General features: G+C 40.4%; 3 protein-coding genes across 8 annotated transcripts in view; 2 read left to right on the top strand and 1 right to left on the bottom strand.

The window, feature by feature from the left end:
* The first annotated feature begins 26 nt into the window (after window positions 1-26).
* On the top strand, window positions 27-9,606 carry UFSP2 (UFM1 specific peptidase 2). 4 transcript variants are annotated; one of them, XM_035324251.1, is made up of 12 exons: window positions 27-122; window positions 658-736; window positions 1,260-1,440; window positions 1,529-1,595; window positions 1,900-2,054; window positions 2,647-2,839; window positions 3,993-4,139; window positions 4,641-4,805; window positions 6,023-6,147; window positions 7,412-7,488; window positions 8,119-8,243; window positions 9,071-9,606. In XM_035324251.1, exons 1-12 carry the CDS (start codon window positions 42-44, stop codon window positions 9,155-9,157), a joined length of 1,482 nt encoding a protein of 493 aa, XP_035180142.1. In that variant the 5' UTR covers window positions 27-41; the 3' UTR covers window positions 9,158-9,606. The 4 variants fall into 4 exon arrangements, with proteins under 4 accessions (XP_035180142.1, XP_035180141.1, XP_035180143.1 ...); XM_035324250.1 differs by having other exon boundaries at window positions 1,897-2,054; XM_035324252.1 differs by having other exon boundaries at window positions 87-141; window positions 1,897-2,054.
* A 72-nt stretch (window positions 9,607-9,678) lies between these two features.
* ANKRD37 (ankyrin repeat domain 37) lies at window positions 9,679-12,421 on the bottom strand. The gene is made up of 4 exons (XM_035324265.1): window positions 12,113-12,421; window positions 11,794-11,944; window positions 10,981-11,072; window positions 9,679-10,490 (listed from the first exon to the last, which is right to left on the bottom strand). Exons 1-4 carry the CDS (start codon window positions 12,124-12,126, stop codon window positions 10,253-10,255), a joined length of 495 nt encoding a protein of 164 aa, XP_035180156.1. The 5' UTR covers window positions 12,127-12,421; the 3' UTR covers window positions 9,679-10,252.
* Window positions 12,422-14,334: 1,913 nt separating this feature from the next.
* LRP2BP (LRP2 binding protein) overlaps window positions 14,335-21,415 on the top strand; it is a 10,135-nt gene continuing 3,054 nt past the window's right edge. Inside the window, exons 1-6 of one of the 3 annotated variants that reach the window (XM_035324259.1) lie at window positions 14,335-14,483; window positions 15,186-15,298; window positions 17,344-17,457; window positions 18,460-18,602; window positions 18,684-18,789; window positions 19,300-19,523. In XM_035324259.1, coding sequence (XP_035180150.1) covers window positions 14,348-14,483; window positions 15,186-15,298; window positions 17,344-17,457; window positions 18,460-18,602; window positions 18,684-18,789; window positions 19,300-19,523 — 836 coding nt within the window. In that variant the 5' untranslated portion in view covers window positions 14,335-14,347. Of the gene's footprint in view, window positions 14,484-15,185; window positions 15,299-17,138; window positions 17,261-17,343; window positions 17,458-18,459; window positions 18,603-18,683; window positions 18,790-19,299; window positions 19,524-21,415 lie in introns of those variants that run through there. The other 2 variants (XM_035324261.1, XM_035324260.1) reach the window with 2 other exon arrangements.

Below are 21,415 nucleotides of genomic sequence, written 5' to 3'. Positions count from 1 at the left end.
TCCCCCCCCTCTGCTCCCTACATTGGTACGGCCCAACGCGCATGCGGCTGCGCAGGACCGCACCACTGAAGGGGGAAGCCGGGGGGGAGTCAGGCGGCCTGGCCGTTTCCTGGGGGGTCTCGGCGCGGCGCTGAGGACGTGGTGAGGCCGGGCGGGGGACGGGGAATGGGGGGGTGTGGGGGGGGGGGGTTGTTCTGGAGGTTACCCCCACCACTTCATCTTCCTCTTCCCAAAGTTATGACTTCCTAGACAAGGTGAATGTGAACTTAAAGATAGGCTTAATTACCTTTTTACTCTAACACTCGGAGCAGTCCTTGGGTTGCTTTCACTGGAAGATGGAAGCGCATCATTTGGATTGAAGCAATGACAACCCATGACAAATGTCTTAATCAAAATATTTATAAATGGTATATTAAAAAAAAAAAGAAGAATAGGATAAATGCTTTCATGTTAAGGTGGGAAAGGTGTTTTAAGAACTGTTTTTGTAACACCACTCATGCAATTGACATATGCCAGCATGCTGCACCACTGGCCTTTTGCACCCTGAGCACCCATAATAATTGCTGGTGTGCTGGCACGGTGTGGCGTAGTAATGGTTGGTTTTGAGAGAAAGCACGCTGAAATACCTTATTTTCATTCCTTCTTTTTTCTCCTTAGGTAAATATGGAAGCCGTGGACATACTCTTTCGAATCAGAGGAGGCTTGGATTTGGCATTTCAGCTAGCAACTACCGATGGTGTGTCTGTAAGACTGTCATAGATTTCTTAAAATTAATTAAATAAATTAATAAATAAAAGTATTTATACAAATATATAGACAGGGACAACCCCCACCAGCCCAGGCTGCCCAAAGCCACATCCAGCCTGGCCCTGAGCACCTCCAGGGATGGGGCATCCACAGCTTCTCTGGGCAGCCTGTGCCAGTGCCTCACCACCCTCTGAGAGAATAATTTCCTCCTAACATCTAACCTAAATCTCTCCTCTTTTAGTTTAAAATCATTCCGTTTATCTCTTCATGTTGCTCTGAAGCTGAGAGAAACAGTATGCTTTTGTTCAGGTAGATGTGAGTGTGAATGTTCAAGACAGGCCTGCTGAATGAGATCTTATCTCAGTTTTTGTTTACGTTGTCATTTTTCTGATCATAACAGCATTTATATTTTTATTTGATGTCAAAACACTTTTTTTTTTTTTACGTTTGTCCAGCAGCTATCACAAAAATGAGAGACTTTCTAAGCTAATTGTATCCTTGTTGTGTTTCAGAGGCATCAGCAAAAAAGGCATTAAGATACGTGTTCAGTGATCTTGCAAACAAGCTGTCCTCAGATGTTCTTGTGTTAAGAATTTGCCATAGTCCAGTCTGTGTGTGGCCTAACAGTGGTATCAACACTGTTCCAGAGCTGACTGATGATTCTGCTTGTAAAGAGATAAAACGATTTATACAGTGAGTAGATTAAAAATTATATATATATATATATATGAAGTGGATTAATTACATGTTATAGAAATTGCTCTTTCTGTTGACACTTCAGCCTTGATCAAGATGAAGAGACCCGACGAAAGCTTGGCAAAAAAAAGGATAAAAAGCTACAAGATATGGTATGTGTCTCACTACACTAATAAATTATGTCAGACAACCTATCACTTGAGTTGTTAATCTCCTCTCCCCAGCCTTATCTATAAAAATAGACATTTAAATAACTCAGAAGAATCCCTTTAAAATTATTTAGACTCTGCTAAATGCAGAGATCTATTTACAGTTGATCAGTACGTACAAGTTTTAGTCTTTAACCCAATTATTTTATTACTGAGTTTGATCTCAAACTTCTGCAGTTTTCCTTTTGCCTTCTTGGTGTATGCATTGTTGGAGATGTACTAGTGGTGTCTTTATTCTCTGCAGCAGCAGATAATCAATATAGACCTCATGTTAGAGATGACATCTTCACTAGATGCTTTGGCTCCAGTCATTGAAAGGGAAAATAAAGAACACCACTACATTAATATGACTTTACCAGTTGATGTTGTTTTGTCTGTTTCTCCAGAAGAGACATGGGGAAAGTAAGTGTTATGCTGAACTTGGAATTCTTCAGTTTCTTTTTGTTTCTGTTTTTTTCCTTGAAAGTAACAAAGGAAAGTTAATGTTATCATTAATCGGTTTCATAAAATAACATATAGTATTCTTGTACTGGAATTTGACTCTAAGTAATAAGAGCTCTTTCAGATACATGTTAGTTTTAAATATCTTGAAACCCAGTCATTTTGCTGTCTACAAAAAATACAGTTTGTCAGCGTCTGATAAATTTGATAACTAAGAACCATTGCTTAAAATGCAAAATATTTATAAATATTTAGTCATATATGTAACTTCTATTTCAGCAAACACTCAGTTGTGTTTCTGGTAAGAGAAAGTGCAGCTGAATCTTCAGACGGCTGAATCAGTAGGGAGTAACTTCTGTGTGTAGACATGCTTAGAGCAAGCATTCTGAGGTTTTGTCCTTCTCTGTGGGAGTGGACTGAAGGGGGCATGGAACTAAGAAGTTCATCAGGGCGGGTGCAAATGTGCATGAGTATTGTTTGACTTCCAGCTATGAGAGAAAATGAGTCGCCATTGCTGTTCTTTTACTAAAGTATTCTGCCTTATACTTCACAGGGTACAAAATCTCCTGGTGAAAGCAATTCACAAGCAATTAACTGATATGGAAAGATGTATCATGAAATATATGAAGGGAACATCAATTGTGGTACCAGAACAATTTCATTTCATGTTACCAGGAAAAACTCACCTTGTAACAATCTCATATCCTACAGGTATTTCAGATGATCAACTGGAAAGCTATAGAAAGGTAACATTTTCCATTTAGCCAGTGTACAACAAATACTAACAGAACCTGTTTTTTTTATTTATTTATTATAGCTGAAGCAGTAAACTGAATCTTTAAGATTGATTTATTGGAAGCTATTTTATAAAATATATCAAATTGCATTTTCTGTAAGGGAGCAACAGAAATTTTAGAACTACATAGGCCTGATCTAAAATGCTGTCTAAATCTCACTTCTGGTGCTGGATTCTTTGAATTCTCCTCTTCCATTGTAGAATATCAGATTTCTTTTAGTACGTCATTGCTTCCAAGCTTTAACAAGTTGCCTGAAGTGATATGGGGTTGGGGTTTTTTGTTTTTGTGTTTTGCTTTGGGGTGCTTTTGTTGTTGTTGCTTACAGTTGACCAGCCTTAGATTTTGCTTTTGCCTTCGGGTTGGCACATCTAGAAAAAGGAATATGGATGAAGTATGAAAATGTTCTGATGTTGCAGTCCTTTCACATCAAAAGCTCTCAATCTGGCAGAAAACATTCAGGTCATGTAGTTATATGTACTTAGAGTGGGGAAAGAATCTCTTACCTGTTTAGATGTGAAGAAGCTGCGGGGATTTTTAATTCTCTTCTGGGTGAAGCATTACTGGGTGAATAAAACATAATCTGTTCCTTGCATTTGCAGGCACCAGTTGCACCTAAGTCTTTCCTGCTCTCTCTCTTCTGTTCACTTTTATCTACTGATTGCTGAGTGTTTCTGTAGCTAATGTAGTTGGTTCAGTGTTGGGTCATCTGTGTAAAGTCTATTACCTGTGATGTAGACATCCTAGATGATCTCATCATTCCTCTTACTCTTACCTCTCTGAAATAAGATAATTTTATCATACTTTTCACAAGACATTTTCACTCATGATATCTTGAATGGGGCTCCAGAGACAGGTGTTCTGTAACAGGACTATGTAAAATAGCAGGCCCATCAGATGGGAGGTAGGCCCCCATGAGCTTCCTTAGAGAGGTGAGGTCTAGAAATAATCATATATGCTTAATATTAATATATTACAATGTGCTTAGCTACGTTAGCTAAACTGTTTGTTAAAAATGGTTGTTTCTATTATTACCTAGTGTGTGGTATTTCTTTAAATTCAAAATTTGAATTGTGCTCTTTATTTTCTTCTAACTTGCATGCAGGAGTTACACGCGTTGTTCAGCCTGCCATATGACAGACCATACTTAAAGAGAGCAAATGCTTACCATTTTCCAGATGAACCATACAAAGATGGCTATCTCAGAAACCCCCATTTACATCTTAATTCACCTGGGACAGAGTCTGGTATGGTACGTTTAAATTGAATCACTTTAAAGAAATTACTTTTTATTTTACTTGAGATCTCATGTTAAGAGAAGTAATTTAATAATCAGTATAATTAATAATTTATCATTTAATAATCATCAGTATCAGTTGAGAAAGAAAGGGCACAGGAACTGATCTGGTCTTTTAAGCAAAATGGCTTCTCTGCACAAAATGGTATTGCTGTAGCTGTAGTTGTCCTATGTCCGCTCACACCTCAGGTGCATTTTCTGGTAACATACTGTACAACATTTCAAAGGATACCTCATGTTTTTGTCACGTATTTCAAAGTTTCTTAGAACCAGTACAAGAAAATAAAACTGTGAATGGAGATGGTGAGGAGACAAAAAGGAGTGATAGTGTGTGAATAAACATTCAATTCTTACAAAGACTTGTAATGCATAATAATGCAAGTAACATAAGTAGGACTTCTCTGAAAAATGATGTAAGTGTGACCAGGTTAATTTGTATTTTCTCTTTCTGTGCAGGTTTATTTAGTACATGGTACATACAGCTATCATCACTACATGCAGGATCGCATTGATGACAGCGGCTGGGGCTGTGCTTATCGGTCTCTGCAGACTGTCTGCTCGTGGTTCAGGCACCAAGGTTACATAAATGCACCTATACCAACACACAAGGAAATTCAACAGGTACAGAACGCTTGGGCAGATCAATTCTTTTATACGCATGAAATTGTTTAGAAACATCTATAGATAATTTTTAAATGACTGATCCATTTTAGACTTAAAACTTGTGTGATATTTTTCTCTCTTAAATGGAACCATAGCGCTCGTCAGTTACTGTTTAACAAGTTCTATAACAGGAGACCTGTCTCCAAATGTTTATGTGCACAGATAAGATTCATTAGAATAGTTCTCTAGTATTTCCTTGTACTAACGTTCTAACAGTCTTTTGTCTTCAGTGGTAGCTAGTTTAGTCCCCAGACGTTACGCATTGATATACTGCTTTCTTTTTTGCAATTTTACCTTTGATAGTAGCAGGCTTTTTGTTGTTTGAACCTCCTTTCACTTCATTTTCTTCTGTGAATTTGAATGTGTAACTTAATACAGTCGTTTCTATTAATGGTACTGAAGAAAAAGATTAGGTTTTGGTAGCTAATACTGTATGTCTAGCAGGAAATATTGCAGTTATCTTCAGTCTTCTAAAAATGGTGTTTTGTATTGTGTTTATTTACTCAACATTTCTAACCAAGTCTGGCTCACTCCATAAAATGACTTGCATCCTATCTGACAGGGATGTGAGTATTAAAATAAAAACTGCATTTCCTGATGATTTCTCAGTCTGCCCCTAAACATAAAACCATCTGAAGTCCGTACACTCCTGTAGCGTGCTGGACAGCAGCCTTTGGGAGACTTCGTGGGCTGTCTGTCCTGAGCAGAAAAGGAACCTCAAGAGCTGCTTGTAACATGTAAACCTCTGAATTGGCAATAGTTTAAAATAAACCCCAACCCTTGGTGTATTTTGGTGGCCTCTTCCTTAGGGCACTATTTTATGCATCCTTTTCTGAGATGTCTTGAGTAGGAGTCCAGTCTGTGAGGTGGTTTCTGCAGCACAGATGGTACACTTCAGTGTTAGGCAGCTCAGCGCTCAGCTTTGCAGCTTGAAGTCTGCCTGTGGATCTGGGGTCATATTCTGTGCTTACTGGGACTGTCCTGTGTCAGTGTCCAAGTGGCATCTCCAAAACAGAACCACAACGAATGAATTTGATCACCATTTGTTTGCTTTTGACTGGCCACGTAGAAAACAAATTCCTGTCTTCATAACCCAACTTTATTCGCAAAAAAACGGTGGAACTGTCTACTACATGTTGTTGAGGCTTGCTTTTCTTCATGTTCACATGGCAAAGGCGCTGGTTGATGCTGGAGACAAACCTGCAGCGTTTGTTGGGTCACGGCAGTGGATTGGCTCTATTGAGGTACAGCTTGTTCTGAATCAACTTTTTGGAATAACATCAAAAATACTGTTTGTCAGGTAAGAATCAGTATCTTTCTAGTAGTTCAGTAATTATTAAAGATACTGAATGCCTTACGATGCAAATTACCATTATAAAACATAGAATAATAGGTAAGAGCTCACTGGTTATAAACCCTGTATTCCTGCCTTTGGTTGTTCTGAGGTAAATGGGAGATGCTTACAAGTTAAGCTATTGCTGAATTTATTGGGGTCTTGGGGTCGAGTTTGCATTTTCTATAACTTGCTTAATTATGTGCAAACTGATTTGAATTTTAAAAAGGAGGGGGGGTCAGCCTAGTGCCCATCCATCACCATTTTTGGAACAGGCCCACAGCCTGGCAGTCATAATGAATGGTGTACACATTGACAGTAAGTTATTGCCTCATCCAGCAAGCTAACCTTTCAGCTCAGGATTGAGGCAAACTGCTAAGCAGCCTAGAAATAGTGCTCTCTGTCCTGTATTTGTGTGACATAAAACAAGGCATTTGTTTCCGTTCTGACAATCTGACACTTTTACATGCAATAAAGAACCCTATAAATATATGTAGGAGAAAAAGAATAATGTTCAGGGTTTATCAGAAATAAAATTACTGGACTTCTGTCATTGGACAGCAGTAAGCAGAATAATAAATCCCTGAACATTTTGTGATAAATATAATAACGAAATAGAGAATGTATGCTAATCTAGCCCATATGAAAATGCTAGTCAAAATACTCCTCATGAGTTATGTTTACTTAGACTAAAGTCTACTGGGAGTATTGTAAAAGAGTGTGTAACCATGGTGATAGTTATTCTTAATGGAAGGAAAGTAATTAATTTCTTCAATATTTTGTCAGGCTTTATAGAGCCAATTTTAATCTCCTTGTTCCACAGCTTATATTTGCAGATGATCTACCTATTGTTTATAGCAGCTGTGACCTGTTAGTGAGGCAGTTTTTATTCCTGTGCATAAGAATACAGAATATATTTGGTTGTGAACTGGGTAGAATTGCTTACAGCGCTGCTACAAGGGAGCACCAGTATCCTTCAGGATTATTAAACACCAGCCTTGCTACCATGCTGAGAAGAGATGTCATGCAGCTTTTTTGAGCTGGTCACTAGCATAAAGTTGCATAAAGAATTTTATTCAGATTGTCCTAAGGAGTTCAATTCTTTTAGCAGAAGAATTCTAAGCCACTTTCTAATCAGTTACTGCAGTAACTGCAGTTAATGAGTATAATGGATAACTGGACAACCAAGCATAGTGAGGATGACAAGTCTCTTGTTGTATTTCTTACCTAGCCAGGGTTCTGAACTAGCTTTGCAGGGAAGAGAGCTTGCTAATCATTTCAAGACTGAAGGAACTCCAATTATGATTGGTAAGTGCTTGAGTATCAGAGACTGCCAGTGAATGTTTGTAGCCTCCCTCTGCCCCATTTCATTTCAGTTAGTATTGATTCAGTTTACTGTACAGGAGTTTATCAAAACTCCAGATTAATTAAAAATGATGCTCTTTCCAAGGCAGCGTAGAAAACCATGCGATTTAGTCTGGCTGGTATCTTTTTCATTCTGTGTTTCACCCAGCCTCAAGGTGACACCTAGTAACAAAGATCAATCCGAACGGTATTTTCAAAAGCTGCTTTTAATGTTAGAACTCCAGAGCTGACTTGTGCTTTCTAGGTGAGAGAGGTTCATACAGTTCCCCAAAACTTCCCACCACAGAAGAGTAGGGGTTTTCTGGCTTTGAAGAGATGAGCATCATTCCTTATCTAAATTCTTCCTAAGGCCAGTATACACGTTTAAATAATCTAAAATGTTGATATTGTTGGAAATGCCATTCATAAGAACTTAAAATCAATGAAAGCATTTCTAAGCAAGCAGTGGTTCAGAAAATGAAGAGTACTTCTATTAAAGCTGAAAAAAAAAAGTATTTTTAAATTTTAGCCATTTGCATATTTAGCCAATCTCAGTGACTTTTTTTTTAACAATTTGTTTCCCTCCTATTTTAGGTGGAGGTGTTTTGGCTCACACAATATTAGGAGTGGCTTGGAATGAGATTACAGGGCAAATAAAATATTTGATTCTAGACCCACATTACACGGGAGGAGAAGATCTGCATGTTATTTTGGAAAAGGTGAGGTTAACGCACACGTGTGTATATACACACACACACACATATAGATACGTTTTGGCATTAAACAAATGATGTGCAGCAAACTAGGGATTGGCCATTCTGCGGCTTCTCCATTCCTTATGGAGGAAGTGTTGATCCCAGTTAACTTGTCTGTATATTAGTTATTGCTGGTTTCTGAAACGGTCTTTAAAAGTTGTAGCTTGAACAGCCATAACGTGTTCAAAAATACTTTTGTCCAGGAGGACAGGAAAAAAAAAAAAAAGGCAGAAATCCTTTTGTTCATCAAAAGTGGCAGGGGAGGATAGGAACTGAGGCAGGCTGTAAGTTAGCAGCTTTTTTTATTGGAAATACCTGATATAATTACATCTTAGTCTTGTAGGGCTTAAGAGCTTTATTAGACTGATTTGCTGCTGAATCGTGACAAAGGGCCCATCCCCACCTCCTTAAACTAAGAGCTCAGTTTGGCTCTGAAATTTGAACTATTCCTAAAGAAGGCATTCTTCAAGACAAAAGAAGCGGAAACTGAGTGACAGTGTTTCAGAATATTAGTCTGTAGCAGTGGAAGATGTGGGTAGAGAAAGAAGATGCTACTGATTAGAAACCAAGCTGGAAAGCTGGGTGAGGGGAACTGGAGAAACTCTTGTCGAGTGTTTTCCATTAATGTGTTTTCAAGGCATGTACAGAACTGTCTGAAAATTGTCACTGCTTGTGTCACTTGAAAATAACTCTAGTGCTTAAAGTTAGTAAAATAAATCTAGTTGTAATAGATAAGGAAAACAGAATTCATACTAAATAATTTAAACTGTATCTTGCTTTTTCTTGGCCAGGGTTGGTGCGGATGGAAGGGCACAGACTTCTGGAACAAGGATGCCTACTATAACCTGTGCCTACCTCAACGACCAAAAACTATTTAAATTCCGCTCTTGGGCTGGAACATGCTAAGCCACAATACTAGCAGATATCTAGATATAACTTGGCTTGTTAGTTAGACTAATGCTTTCAGGTGACCAAAACCCAGCTGAAATAGAAGCATTACTTACGTAATTTAAATCAAGATTATTTTTTTTAATGAAACCTCTGAAAAATAAGGGAATTACCTGCTGTGAACTGTATTTCCTACAAATGTTTATCAAGTAACTTATAGTCTTTCCTTTTGGCTAAGATAACTTTGTTTATATAGCGATTTTATGCTAAAAAGCTTTACAGATTAAATGTCTGATCCTTTTATTTTATGATTTTTTTTCTTGCCAAAAAAAATGTATTCCTTCAGGTTCCATAGAGCCAGCTGGATTTTGCAGTATGAATCTGTTCAAAGCCATCATTCCCTGCTGTTATTGCTGATAACAGTATTTTAGATGAGGGTATGGAAAAAAAAAGTGTATACTGACTTTTATGGACTTTGTTCTCATGTACACAGAAAAAGGAAGAGACTAAATTACTATATGCTTATTTATTTATAGCTGTATGAATACAACTATTCTGGGAAAAAAGAACAGTCTTCTGTAAGAAGGAAAAATAAACGAGCTTTGCTCCTTCTCAGAAGGAGACAATGTAACAGCATGCAGCAAGTCACTCAAGTGATAGTCCAGTCATGTTTTCTCAGACTTTGGATTCCCCTAAATTTGACTTTGGGGTGACAAGCCCTTTCTTTTGTCAGCTAAGAGACAGATCTCTCACATGAACACATAAATAAGCCTGTATCTAATGTCAAAGGACACAGTTGTGGTATAGGTAAAACTGCTATCTTTGTCAGCTACTCCATTTGTACAGTGTTGAGAATACTTTAACATCAAGAATGAAAAAAATCATAGGTAAACTTTTCAGTGCCATTCCAAACACAATATCCATTTTTGACAAGACCATAACCTTAATTACATATGCAAATCAGGACTTACTGACAGGCATCTACATCCAGCCTACCTGCATCTATCACCAAACTTATTTACCTAACTGCTAAAAGTACAAAAGAGAAAAAGATTAAAAATACAATGAATGGCAAGCCACTGGTATTACACACCATCTGACCTTCTCCTCTTCCTGCTTGTTGATCTGCTTGCTTCCCATTCTTGTTCCTGTGCTGCTAAATCCTCGCTCAGCACGCCATGGTTGCCATTTAGTGAGGAGCCAGACTGTCCTCTCAGTTTCATCATTTGAGTGTGCTGAATTGTTTTCAGGAACTTGGCACATTCCAAAAAGCCACAAGCCAGTGCAAGGTCTGCTGCTGTTTGCCCACTGTTGTTGCACAAGCTGAAACACAAAATTAATAGGAACTATTCATGTGCATTGGAATACATATTATGAGCAAACAACAGTCAAGATTCATTAAGTGATAAATTTAATCAGAAGTACAAAGAATCAACACCAAGAAGGTTTGCCAAGGATAAGGCTGTAGTGCTACCACTAAATGCAAAAAGGAGAAATTATTTAAAAACATACCTGTCACCAAACTATGACTGGCTTAGTGCATCAGAAAAGTATGAGTAAGATGAGTGCAATGCTAGAATGGAAAATTAACAAGAACATTCTCTTAGCAGTTACTTCAACATGGAATTGAACAGCATATGCTCTATGTAATGTGTTCATGTGTATAGCTGTTCTTAATACTGCTTGTATGACTACAGCCATGCTGTCAGCTTTAGCTGACAGCAGCTTTTAGCAGCACCCTCAACAAGAAAGTGTACAAAACATGTATCTTTTGAGAGCTGATACAGAAATGATTAAATGTAGCTTAACTTACTCAATCTTGGCATCACCAGCAACCAGGAGAGCAAGACACTCCAAACTCCCAGCTTTTGCTGCTTTATGAATTGGGGCTTCTCCAAGGCAATCCTACACATATAAAACAGTTTTTTTAATGTAGTGGTTGTTTGAAAGAAAGGGAACAGGATGAAGCTACTTCGTTCTCCAACATGACTGTTTTGAGTGGTATTCTGTATACCTACCAGTTGGTTGTGAATTGAAAAGAGATTAAAGGAATCTGGCTAGTGAAGTTTACCCAGTAATTGCCAGTAAACATTTGTTTAATATATTCTGCTAATCCAACAGAGCAGTAGGACTGCTGTCCCACGCTATACTCACGGTTTAACCTTAACTTTCTAAAGATTATTCACAGAGAATACATTCTGAACACCGATTAACTGCACCTTTCAGCACTGTTCAGGGACTGACAGCTTGCTGCTACAAACTCAGAGGTACGGAGCAATTAAAAGTTGCAGCTAGAGGGAAAATCCTTACGTTTAGAGGAAGTGGGGGCAAAATTTGAAAGGAAGAACGAATACTCATTTCTATAAAAGGAATTTTTGACAGCTGCACGCAGCACAGTGTGGAAGTGACATACACAGCAATATGAAATAGCTCTGTCAGTATAGATAGGATTTCTGGTTCATGCTAGAATAAAGCTGCTCTAAAATAAGCAACCCCAGATCCCTCATGCAATACAGTTGTGTATATACAAAACCTCCCCCAGGTTATGGAAAAAATAAGAAATATAAGAGCTGAATTTACTGACGTGAGATTACAAGTGGGAGAAACAAAGCTCGTGTGTTTTTACCTGCTGGTTCAAGTTGGCTCCCGTCTGCAGCTGCCAGAGCAGGAAGAAAGCCTCACCGCCCCACGCCGCCAGGTGAGCTGGGGACTGACCGGAGGCATCCGCAGGTGCGTTCACGCCGGTCCCTGCCTCAAACAGGTCGCTGAAACTGCCGGGCTGAAAAGGAGCACGGGTTAAGAAGCTGCACGGCGCTACCGCAAGCCGCGACCACCGCAAATCCCCCTTCACAACCCACCGGACTCATCTTCCAAGAGAACGCCCCTGTGAAGCAGCAAGCCCGCACGGCTTTGCTGGCTTTTCCATCCCCAGCCTCACCTCCGCGCCGTCCTCCCGCATCGCGGCCTGTTCCCGGAGCTCGGGGGGACCCTGGCGGCCACAGCCCCCGCCCAGAGCCGGGAGCCGGCTCCGCACGGCCGCGACGGGGCGCCCATGGGAGGGGAGGCACCGCAAGGCCCGCGGGGGGCGGCCATGGCGCCGCGGCGCCGCCACACGTCCCGCACGGAGGCTGCTGAGGGAGGGGGCCCGGCCGCCGCTCCTCGGCCCTGGTCTGCGTGAGGGGAATGGCCGAGGAGGGAAGGGACCTCGGAAGGTCACCTAGTCCAGCCCCCCTGCTAAGCAGGGTCACCTAGAGCACCTTGCACAGGATGGCGTCCAGGCGGGTTTTGAGTATCTCCAGGGAAGGAGACTCCACAACGGCTGTGGGCAGCCTGTCCCTGTGCTCGGTCACCCTCACAGTAAAGAAGTGCCCTCTCATATTCAGCCGGAGCTTCCTGGGCTTCAGTTTGTGCGTGTTGCTTCTCCTTTGGGAAAGTAAATATAAATTATTTAAGTAGTGGAATGTGAACACACACATAGTATCTTTTTAAAAAAAAAAAAAAGTGCAGAACTCCAGGTAAATATGCAACATATCAGCCCAATTGAAACTTCACAGTATGTAACAGTTTTCACCTCTCCTCTCATACACCTGTATAACTACTTTTTTTGTTTGTTTATTTCCTGAACAGCTAGACAAGCAAACTAGTTAATAAACAGATAAAACCCCTACACTCCTAACTGAGCACTGTTAGGGGGAAAATACCTCCCTCCACACACATGCCAGAAATCCACAGTTGCTTTAAGCAAGTTTTAACCAACTGCAAGCACAAACCTCCAGCAGTCACGTAAGCCCAGGCAGCCTTGGATTGCCCCAGCGTGTTCCCCTTTGAAGCCCTTCCCTCCCCAGCACTAATTACCTCAGCAGCGCACAGGCTGAGGTTCCCCACCTGAGCAATCCCATCTTTCCAGCCTAACCACCTCCATCCCACCAGCTGCAGCTCTGTTAAGACTCTTGCTGTTAATTAGCTCCTGAGCTCTGTGTCGCATTGTGCCCATCTCGTTTGTGCCCACAGAACTCTCCTGCCCCTGTGCCGGCTACATCTCAAGCCACTCGCTTTGCATAGGTATTGAGCAGGTGAAATTGGAAATACTGGTCCTAATAAATGCATGTGAGCAGTGGGTACACCAAGCTGAGCTGTGGGACCGCACACCCACACCTGCGCACTCCTGCAGAAAGAAAAGCAGCAAGGCACCCAGAGCTGCCTTTCCTGAAGGGTACCTTGGCTTCCACAGAAAGTGCTTCCTAAATTCAGTAATTTGTCCGTGCTGTCAAAAAAAAGTTTATTTTCCTGTACACTCCTTAGACTATGCCATTTAAGTAAAATGAATCAGGATGAGTTTTAGGGCTTTTTTTTTTTGTTGCTTAGAGTCATTGGGGCTGTCGGAAAACACGATGTGCAGCCCGCAGGCTTAACCACGTAACTCTGCAAGCATTCCTTTTCTATTTTGACCGCGTCCTCTGCCTCTGTTGCTATAGAAGCAGATTGCATTGCCAAAAATGGAAGAATGACAATCGCTGGAAAAAAAAGGAAAAAAAAAGGGGGGGGGGGGGGGGGGGGGAATGGAGCTAAAGACTTCTAAAAGCAACCTTGTGGCCTTCTGGTATTGTATACCTTTTTATAAGGGAGACAGCCAGAAGCTATCAAGAGAGGTGGGAACAATCCTTTGTGTTTCAGGAGAAAACAACTTCAATGAGTCTCCCCGCAATAATCGTAGGTTTTGCAGTGTAACCACTGTGGGGAGAACAAAATGCATTAAAACAGTTTTGGTCACTGTAAGTAACAAAGCTCAACTAACTAGATGTAATTTTCGTGGTCTATTGCCCTTCTAACTGAATTGCATGCAGAGTTTCTATTATTTTGCCTGTAATTGCTTTCCATGAGGTATTTTAGCTGTGTTCAATTCACAACAGGACCAGCAGCTAGTAGGAACGATCTGGGCAATGCCCAAGCCCCAGCCTGCGCTAGCCGGGCATGTTACTCTGTACACTGTTTGGAACTGGCCAGCAGCCAGAAATGTCCTTTTCCCTCCCTCCCGCTTCCCTCCAAAGGCTTTCTGGGCTTTCAGCCCCAGCCAGCTCGAGGCAGGTAACATGGCCACAGCCCTGGGCCACCTCCCCTCGTGGCACTCCTGCTGCTAGTGCCAGTCACCAGCCCAGGCCCAGGCCCAGGCCCCGCAGACAATGGTCACCATGGCGGGGCCGGGCCCGCTTCTCGCTGCCTCAGGGCAGGTGGGAGGGAGGCAGGAGGCCACCATGAAGCTGCGTAGGGAGCCCCTGCCCCAGGCTTGCAGCGCCCTGCCTGCCCTTGAGGGGCCAGGTAAGTAAGAGAAATGGTGGTATTGTAACCCAGGTGGGATGGAAACACATCTGGTGTGAAAAGCTTCTGTTCTTCCATGTCAAACTTAGCTTTCAGTAAAGTCACAGTGTCTTTACTGATCTTTATTTTCCTTTTTAAAAGCAGCACTGTTTCACAGAATCACGGAATAGTTGAGGTTGGAAGGGACCTCCAGATATCGCCTAGTCCAACCCCCCTGCTCAAGCAGGGTCACCCAGAACATGTTACACAGGATGGTGTCCAGGCAGGTTTTGAATATCTCCAGAGAAGGAGACCCCACAACCTCTCTGGGCAGCCTGTTCCAGTGCTCTGTCACCCAAACCGTAAAGTTCTTCCTCGTATGGCGATGAAACCTCCTGTGGTTCAATTTATACCCATTACCCCCTGTCCTGTCACCATCCACCACTGAGAAGAGTTTGGCCCCATCCACTTTGTGTTGTCCCTGCAGGTATTTTTAGAGGTAGATGAAAACCTCTCAATCTCCTCTTCTCTAGGCTAAACAGGCCCAGCTTGCTTAGTCTTTCCTCATAAAACAGATGCTCCAATCCTTTTTTCATCTTAGTCATTTAAAAGCATAGTGAAAAGGGGACACCACTAGCTCCAGAGCTTTAGTGTGCTTTTTGATGCTGTTCCATCTGTTCTGTTTTGGAAAATATATATATATATATGTTTATTTTTAAGCAGAGAACTACAGCCATGCTGCTTTATTTGCAAAAGCAGAGGAACTGTTGGCGAAGAGAATAGAAGATGGAGATCCTCTGGCATGTTTTCTAAAAGGACAGCTGTACTATGAAGAGGTTGTGATTTCATTTTTAAATAGACATTATAAAGCTGACAACTTTCAATACAATTTCAGTGGGAAAAGAAATACCTTAAAAATAAAAAGGCAACAAGAGATGTTTATTCCTGTTTTTCCCATTAAAATCACCAGGTATTCTCACTAAATATGTTTTTCCTCCACTTTTCCCAAGCGTCCCGGATAAGTAAGTGGCAGCCTGTGCTACAGCTTCCAAACTGAGTTGTTTTTTGGCCAGCTGACTGTCCAAGTACAACATACTGTGCTTTGTTATGGTGTCAGTGGTTCCTGACCTAGGACACAGCTCTCAATCTTCATTCTCTACCTAGCCACTAGTTTTCATCAAACTTGCTGAAACGTTATCTGCTAGATTTCTGTCCACGTAGGCTAAAATTGCCCCATGTATTTGGAAGTAAATGCTCAGGGAAAAGCATCAGATTAACTGGCAGGTGAAGAAAAACTTCTACTTCTTGTGAAGCCAGATTTTAAAAAAATACAAACATGACTCTAAGAGTAGGTATGTTTAAGGACCCAAATCCTTGGAATAGCTCAGATCAGAAGGATGGAAAAGGGTATTGTACACGTACAGACTCATATTTTCAAATGGGATGTGCATGGTTCAGTACTGCTAGTAGTGCCATATGTGGCACGGTGTACATCAGTCTCATGGTTAGCAACAGGAGCAGAATTAACTTGTTCAGGGCTTCAGCTTTCTGTAACAGTTTTGTTACTGCATTGGCTATTTCAACATGAGCAAAACTGGTCCTGTGGAGCAGCAGGCCTGTCTATTTCTTGATGTGCAGGCCTAGATATCCAAGGTAAATACTGCTGTCCACCATAAACTTATTCTTTGAGCAGGCTTTAATTTCCATATTTAGGGATAGATGTCCGTATTACCTAAAAATGCATATTGCCGTAACACTGCAATTGCCTTCCCATAGATCGAGGACTTCTGCGCTCCTAACTCCTTGTTCCCTACTGTGCTACGTGTGACTTCCCCAGGGTCTGCTCTAACAGCGTCCCTGCACATGGCAGGGCACATGCTGTGAGGAGGGATCTTAAGGCAAGGCACATACTAACTGGCTAAAAAAAATTTCTGCAGAGCACTTTAATTACTTTCCTCTTGAGGCTGGCATAAATTTAGATCCTCACGTATATGCATGGATTTTCATATTACAGGATACAAATGATCTTTGAGATGTTCATCTGCTTTTCATATTTAATTGAAATTAACCAATGCATTTAAAAGCTTTATATGCAGAAGAAAAAGGCTGGGAACAGCAGATGGAAGCATTTGCAGAAACCTTATTTCTTCAGGAAATCAAGTTTACTCAAAAAAACTAGATAAACATAGGATATTTTATATGTATTGTGGGGGCAGAATATGTGAGGTCATTACAGAAGCATGAGACAAAGACCCACTGTAGTTTGCAGGCCATCAAATCAAGCTCTCTTGAATCTGGCACAGGTTTATTCCTAACACCTGTTTCTCCTGCCCTTCTGGTACCTCTGCTGTTGCAGGTGGTGCCCTCGTAAGAAAAGGGAGGCAGACAGCTTAGCCCATAAACTTCTCAAACAGCCTGGTTTAGTCTTTAGGAACCCAACCCTTAGCTGAGAGGTTGTGGTGGCTCTTACACCCTTAAGGCCACCTAAATTAAGGTATGTCCAGCAGGACAGGGCATCTCAATTAGGCTCTTATCTACTTCAATTAAAAAGATGGCTTTTGAGGGGAGTGAAAGAGCCTTGTCAGGATACCTTTTGGTTTAAGAGATGATGTTTGTGCACTACTTTCATTTATTTGTTTATTTATATATGAAAACAATGAAGCCTTATTTGGAAGTCCTCATTGCTTCCATCCTATCCAATGTTTTCGCAGTTGTTGACTTACTCTATTTCTGTTTTCTGCCGCTTCTGTGGTTGCATTTTTTTTTTCCATGAGGGAAAGGCTCCAGTTTGAAAAACTGTAAGAGGGTATCTACTGGAGAGTTAAGCTGAGCTATGTACTCTTTATTCCGTGTACCTCATTATTCATTCTGTCTTTCCCAGGGGTTGTACCAAGAAGCGTTAATACAATTTGAGAAAATCAAGGATACAGATTTTCAAGCAATGTATCAGCTTGGCGTAATGCATTATGATGGATTAGGCACTAATGAAGACCCCGTGAGTAGCCTAGCTGTACTTCTTGCTTTTCTTCTAATATTAATTTATAATTACTAAGAGCTTCTTTGTAAACTTGATAATTTAAAAAAAATGGGTCATTGATTTAGAAATAGTTTCATGAGGTGCAGATGCTTGCAAAGAATCATAAAAGGAGGGTTCTGGGCTGAAGAACTTTCAAAAACAAGTATAATAAAATAGGTTTATCTGACAAACGCTTATGAGAGCTTGTGTTTTACAGTATCACTTCTAAGGATTTGATTATACTTCATGGAAGCTATTTAGCATTGTTTAAAAAATGCTATTATTTTGTTACTTTTTAATAAACCATGTAGATAAATGATAACAGAATCTATAAAAATGGAAATCAAACAACTGCATTTAAAAGTATAAAACATCTGTTACACTAAGGTATTTTTAAAAATACTTTCTAATCTGTGAACATAGATGCTAAACAAAATTATGCTTGAAAATGTAGTGGTATGCTAGATTTTGTGCAGAAACAGAAGGAAAATTAGCTAATAATATCATAAATCAATAGTAACATGTTTCTTTGAATTGTAAGTGAATAGCATCTTTTCCTAAAAAGAGGAGGAAAATTTCTGGTGTTCTGAAAGTAATGCAAGAAGAAAGGTAGCACATGAGATTAGGTTCCAGGATGTCAAAGTGTAATCATTACAGGAGCACTGAAAACTGAGTAAAGATTTATGCTATTTATATTATAGAATAATAGCCATTACAAAACAGAATTTGTTAGAACAGTTATCAGAGACTGGTCCACTTAAACAAAAATATCAAACTTAAAAAAAAAACCTGCAAACATGTAGAAAGTGTTTAGGCAAATGAAATACCAGTCTAACTGGTATCCACACTATCCCCACATATTATAGAGAGAGGTCTGAGAACTGAAAAACTACCTGTCTTGCAGATGTTGGCAGATTCTCAGGTTCATTACTTCATCCTTTTCCTGGTTTGTATGTAATGATTGAAATACCTCAATTGTAGGAAAAAGGAGTGGAATACATGAAGAAAATACTCAACTCTGATTCCTCAAAAGCAAGACACTTGAAGTTTGCAGCTGCATACAATCTTGGCAGAGCTTATTATGAAGGTTGTGGTGTTAAACAGTCAACTGAAGAGGCTGAAAGGTAACGGTAGACAAACTTCCTGATGAGTTTCAGATGCTGAGATGCTGTCTTACTGAATGAACTTTGTCCCCATTTTGTTAGGTTATGGCTTATTGCTGCAGACCATGGGAATCCAAAAGCAAGTGTAAAGGCCCAGAGTACTTTAGGAATGCTTTACTCCATGTCAGTTCCAAAAGATCTGAGGAAGGTAAAGCCCACTTACACCCTTCTGAGTTTCATGAGTTCCAATTAATTTAGGATTTCACAGAAAGATGATGGTGATATATTTAATTCCGAAAACTGTATTTTAAGCACTGCTAGACATTCTTGTTCATTTAAGCCCATGTGAACAGATGGTTTGAATCTCTCACTTTTGACTAGTTTGCCATTGCTAGCTGATATTTATTTATTTATCAGGGAGTAGGATAGAGTGGATTACAGTTTTGTCAACCTCGGTGCACTTCAAAAAATAAAAAATCAAGCAGGTGTCACTGATTGACAGCTCTCACAGTAAATTAAGCAGGTTTAAGAGCCTTACAGAGAATCCATTTTCTTTTACGTATAAGCACTTCTTACAGACTGGTTGATGTAAAAGGTTTTAAGCAAACAGTATGCAAGATAACTAATTAAAGTGAATATATCATCACATTAAAAAGTTACTTAGTTAATGCAAAACATCCATGGAAATACACAGAAAACAACTCTGCTTCTTGTTTAGTCCTTTTTCTGGCATTCCGAAGCATGTGGCAATGGAAGTCTGGAATCACAGGGCGTGCTTGGTGTTATGTATCTCTATGGACAAGGTATATGTCAGAACACTACAGCTGCTTTGCAGTGCCTGAAAGGAGCAGCAGAACGTGGAAACATCTATGCTCAAGGCCATCTTGTGGAATATTATTACAATAGAAAGTTCTACTCAACAGCTGCTTCAATAGCCAGAAGGTGAAGTTAATTTTTTATTATTGTATTCATATAAGATGATGGAACTTATATTAAAGTGATTATTAAGTTTATGGTTTTATCTCTCCAGATCAGGAGACAATCAAGATAATGAATTGCAAGACCCCATTTTTAAAGAGGGAATTGCAAACCCCAGACAAAAAAGACTATAAGCTTCTCAATTTGGTGCAGATGAACTTTTCTTTCTGATCCTGTGAAGCAAAACAGACTTGAATTAGAATCCCAAGTAGGAGCCTACACTTGATACTAATTGGGATCCCACAGCAAGCCCTCTGAGCAGCGTGCAGACCTAGAAGTAGCTGCTGCAAGCAGTGCCAAGCCACCACCCTATAGCTTTGCATCAGTCGCTGCTTACGGGGATGCCTATTATGTACGCATTTTTGAGCCTGGATCACAAACCAGTCATCACCTGCGTGCAAGTGGTTTCTGGTAATTATCTGCTTGCACAGAGGTGCTGGACTGAGCCACAGTTAAGTAAGCACTGACTGGTGTTTTTACAGGCAGCCACTTGGGGACTTGCTGCTCTATCTACATAACTCTGGAGTGGTTTGTGCATGGCAGAAATAGCAACTTCTGTGACAGGCTGTGGTATTAAAACAGCCAGTCTGCATCAGGCTTCTCTACGTTGAACTAGGCGTAGGAGGAGAAAAGCAATGGTGGTACCCCTTCAGTAGCTGATGAACAGCACATTTCTGTGACAAACCTCCACAGCTGGCCAGCATGTTAGAGGTTTTGTCAAGCAATCAGATTATTCTTTTGCTAGAAATACCATACAAAGAGGCTAAGAACTACTTACACAAGAAGCACACAACAGCATTCATGCTTTCTATGGTATGTTTCTGAAGGTGCTGCTGTCCAGCCATCAGATGTGTTACAATCTGAGAGAAGCTGCCCCTGTACATGCCACGGGATAGCAGCAGCTCTGGTAATTCAGCAGTAGTTCAGCAATAAATGCTGTTTGCTATGCTCATTGCTGAAAAGGGTTGATTTCTCTCAGAACGTGCTGCTTTTCTTTCTCTTGCACTGAGTAGACTGTTCAGTCTAGTATTGCTTAGAACATGTCCCCTCCAGGCGATGCAGCAGGGCAGATTATTCAGACAAATAAACAGGGCACTTCATTGGCTGTGACTGTGCGCGCAGCGAACAGCAATAAAATCCCACGCTGCAGTCAGAACTGACCATTTTTAAGCAAAAAAAATCTACCAACATACTTGAAACAGTTCCATGCAATTGGATTTGCATCTGGCCTTGAGGCAAACTCACAGCAGCTCAACCAGTTGTATCAATCATCAGTACCTTTTCTGTTAAAAGTCCTTTATCCTTATACATTCGCGCCTATTACATTTGTGTTAGGCACAAACATATTCAAATGTACAGACATTACATGGTTATGTATGGTGTACCACTGCCCAGTATTTGAAGTCTAGATTAGCTACCAATATTCTTCGCTGAAAAAAAATAAATTATCCCATATGGTTTCACTTACCATTGCTAGAGCATGTTCTTAAAGACAGGTGTGCTAAACTAGAAGTTTTGTCTGACATGATTGGTATTATTATTTGCCTCAGTGTCCTGTTTTATATCTCTTGGAAAGGAAGGTAAAAACACTGCATCAGGAGAGATAAAAGAGGTAGTAGGTTATTGTCATTATATTTAAATGTTCTTGTTAAGTGTTTCTTTTTTTGTTACTGTATTTGTTAATGGGATTAAATTAGGTGGGAGTATATTGCAGCCAACTTGTTCAAGTGATTTAGCAGGCACTGACTTGCAGAGAGTTACTTCAGAACAATCTTTCCTAAACATTGATTTATAGGAAGTAGCTATGACTTTCTTTTCCTTTTCTTTTCCTTTTCTTTTCCTTTTCTTTTCCTTTT

This window comes from Oxyura jamaicensis, chromosome 4, assembly GCF_011077185.1.
Source record: "Oxyura jamaicensis isolate SHBP4307 breed ruddy duck chromosome 4, BPBGC_Ojam_1.0, whole genome shotgun sequence".
Taxonomy (NCBI): domain Eukaryota; kingdom Metazoa; phylum Chordata; class Aves; order Anseriformes; family Anatidae; genus Oxyura; species Oxyura jamaicensis.
This window is presented reverse-complemented; position numbering and strand designations above follow the sequence as displayed.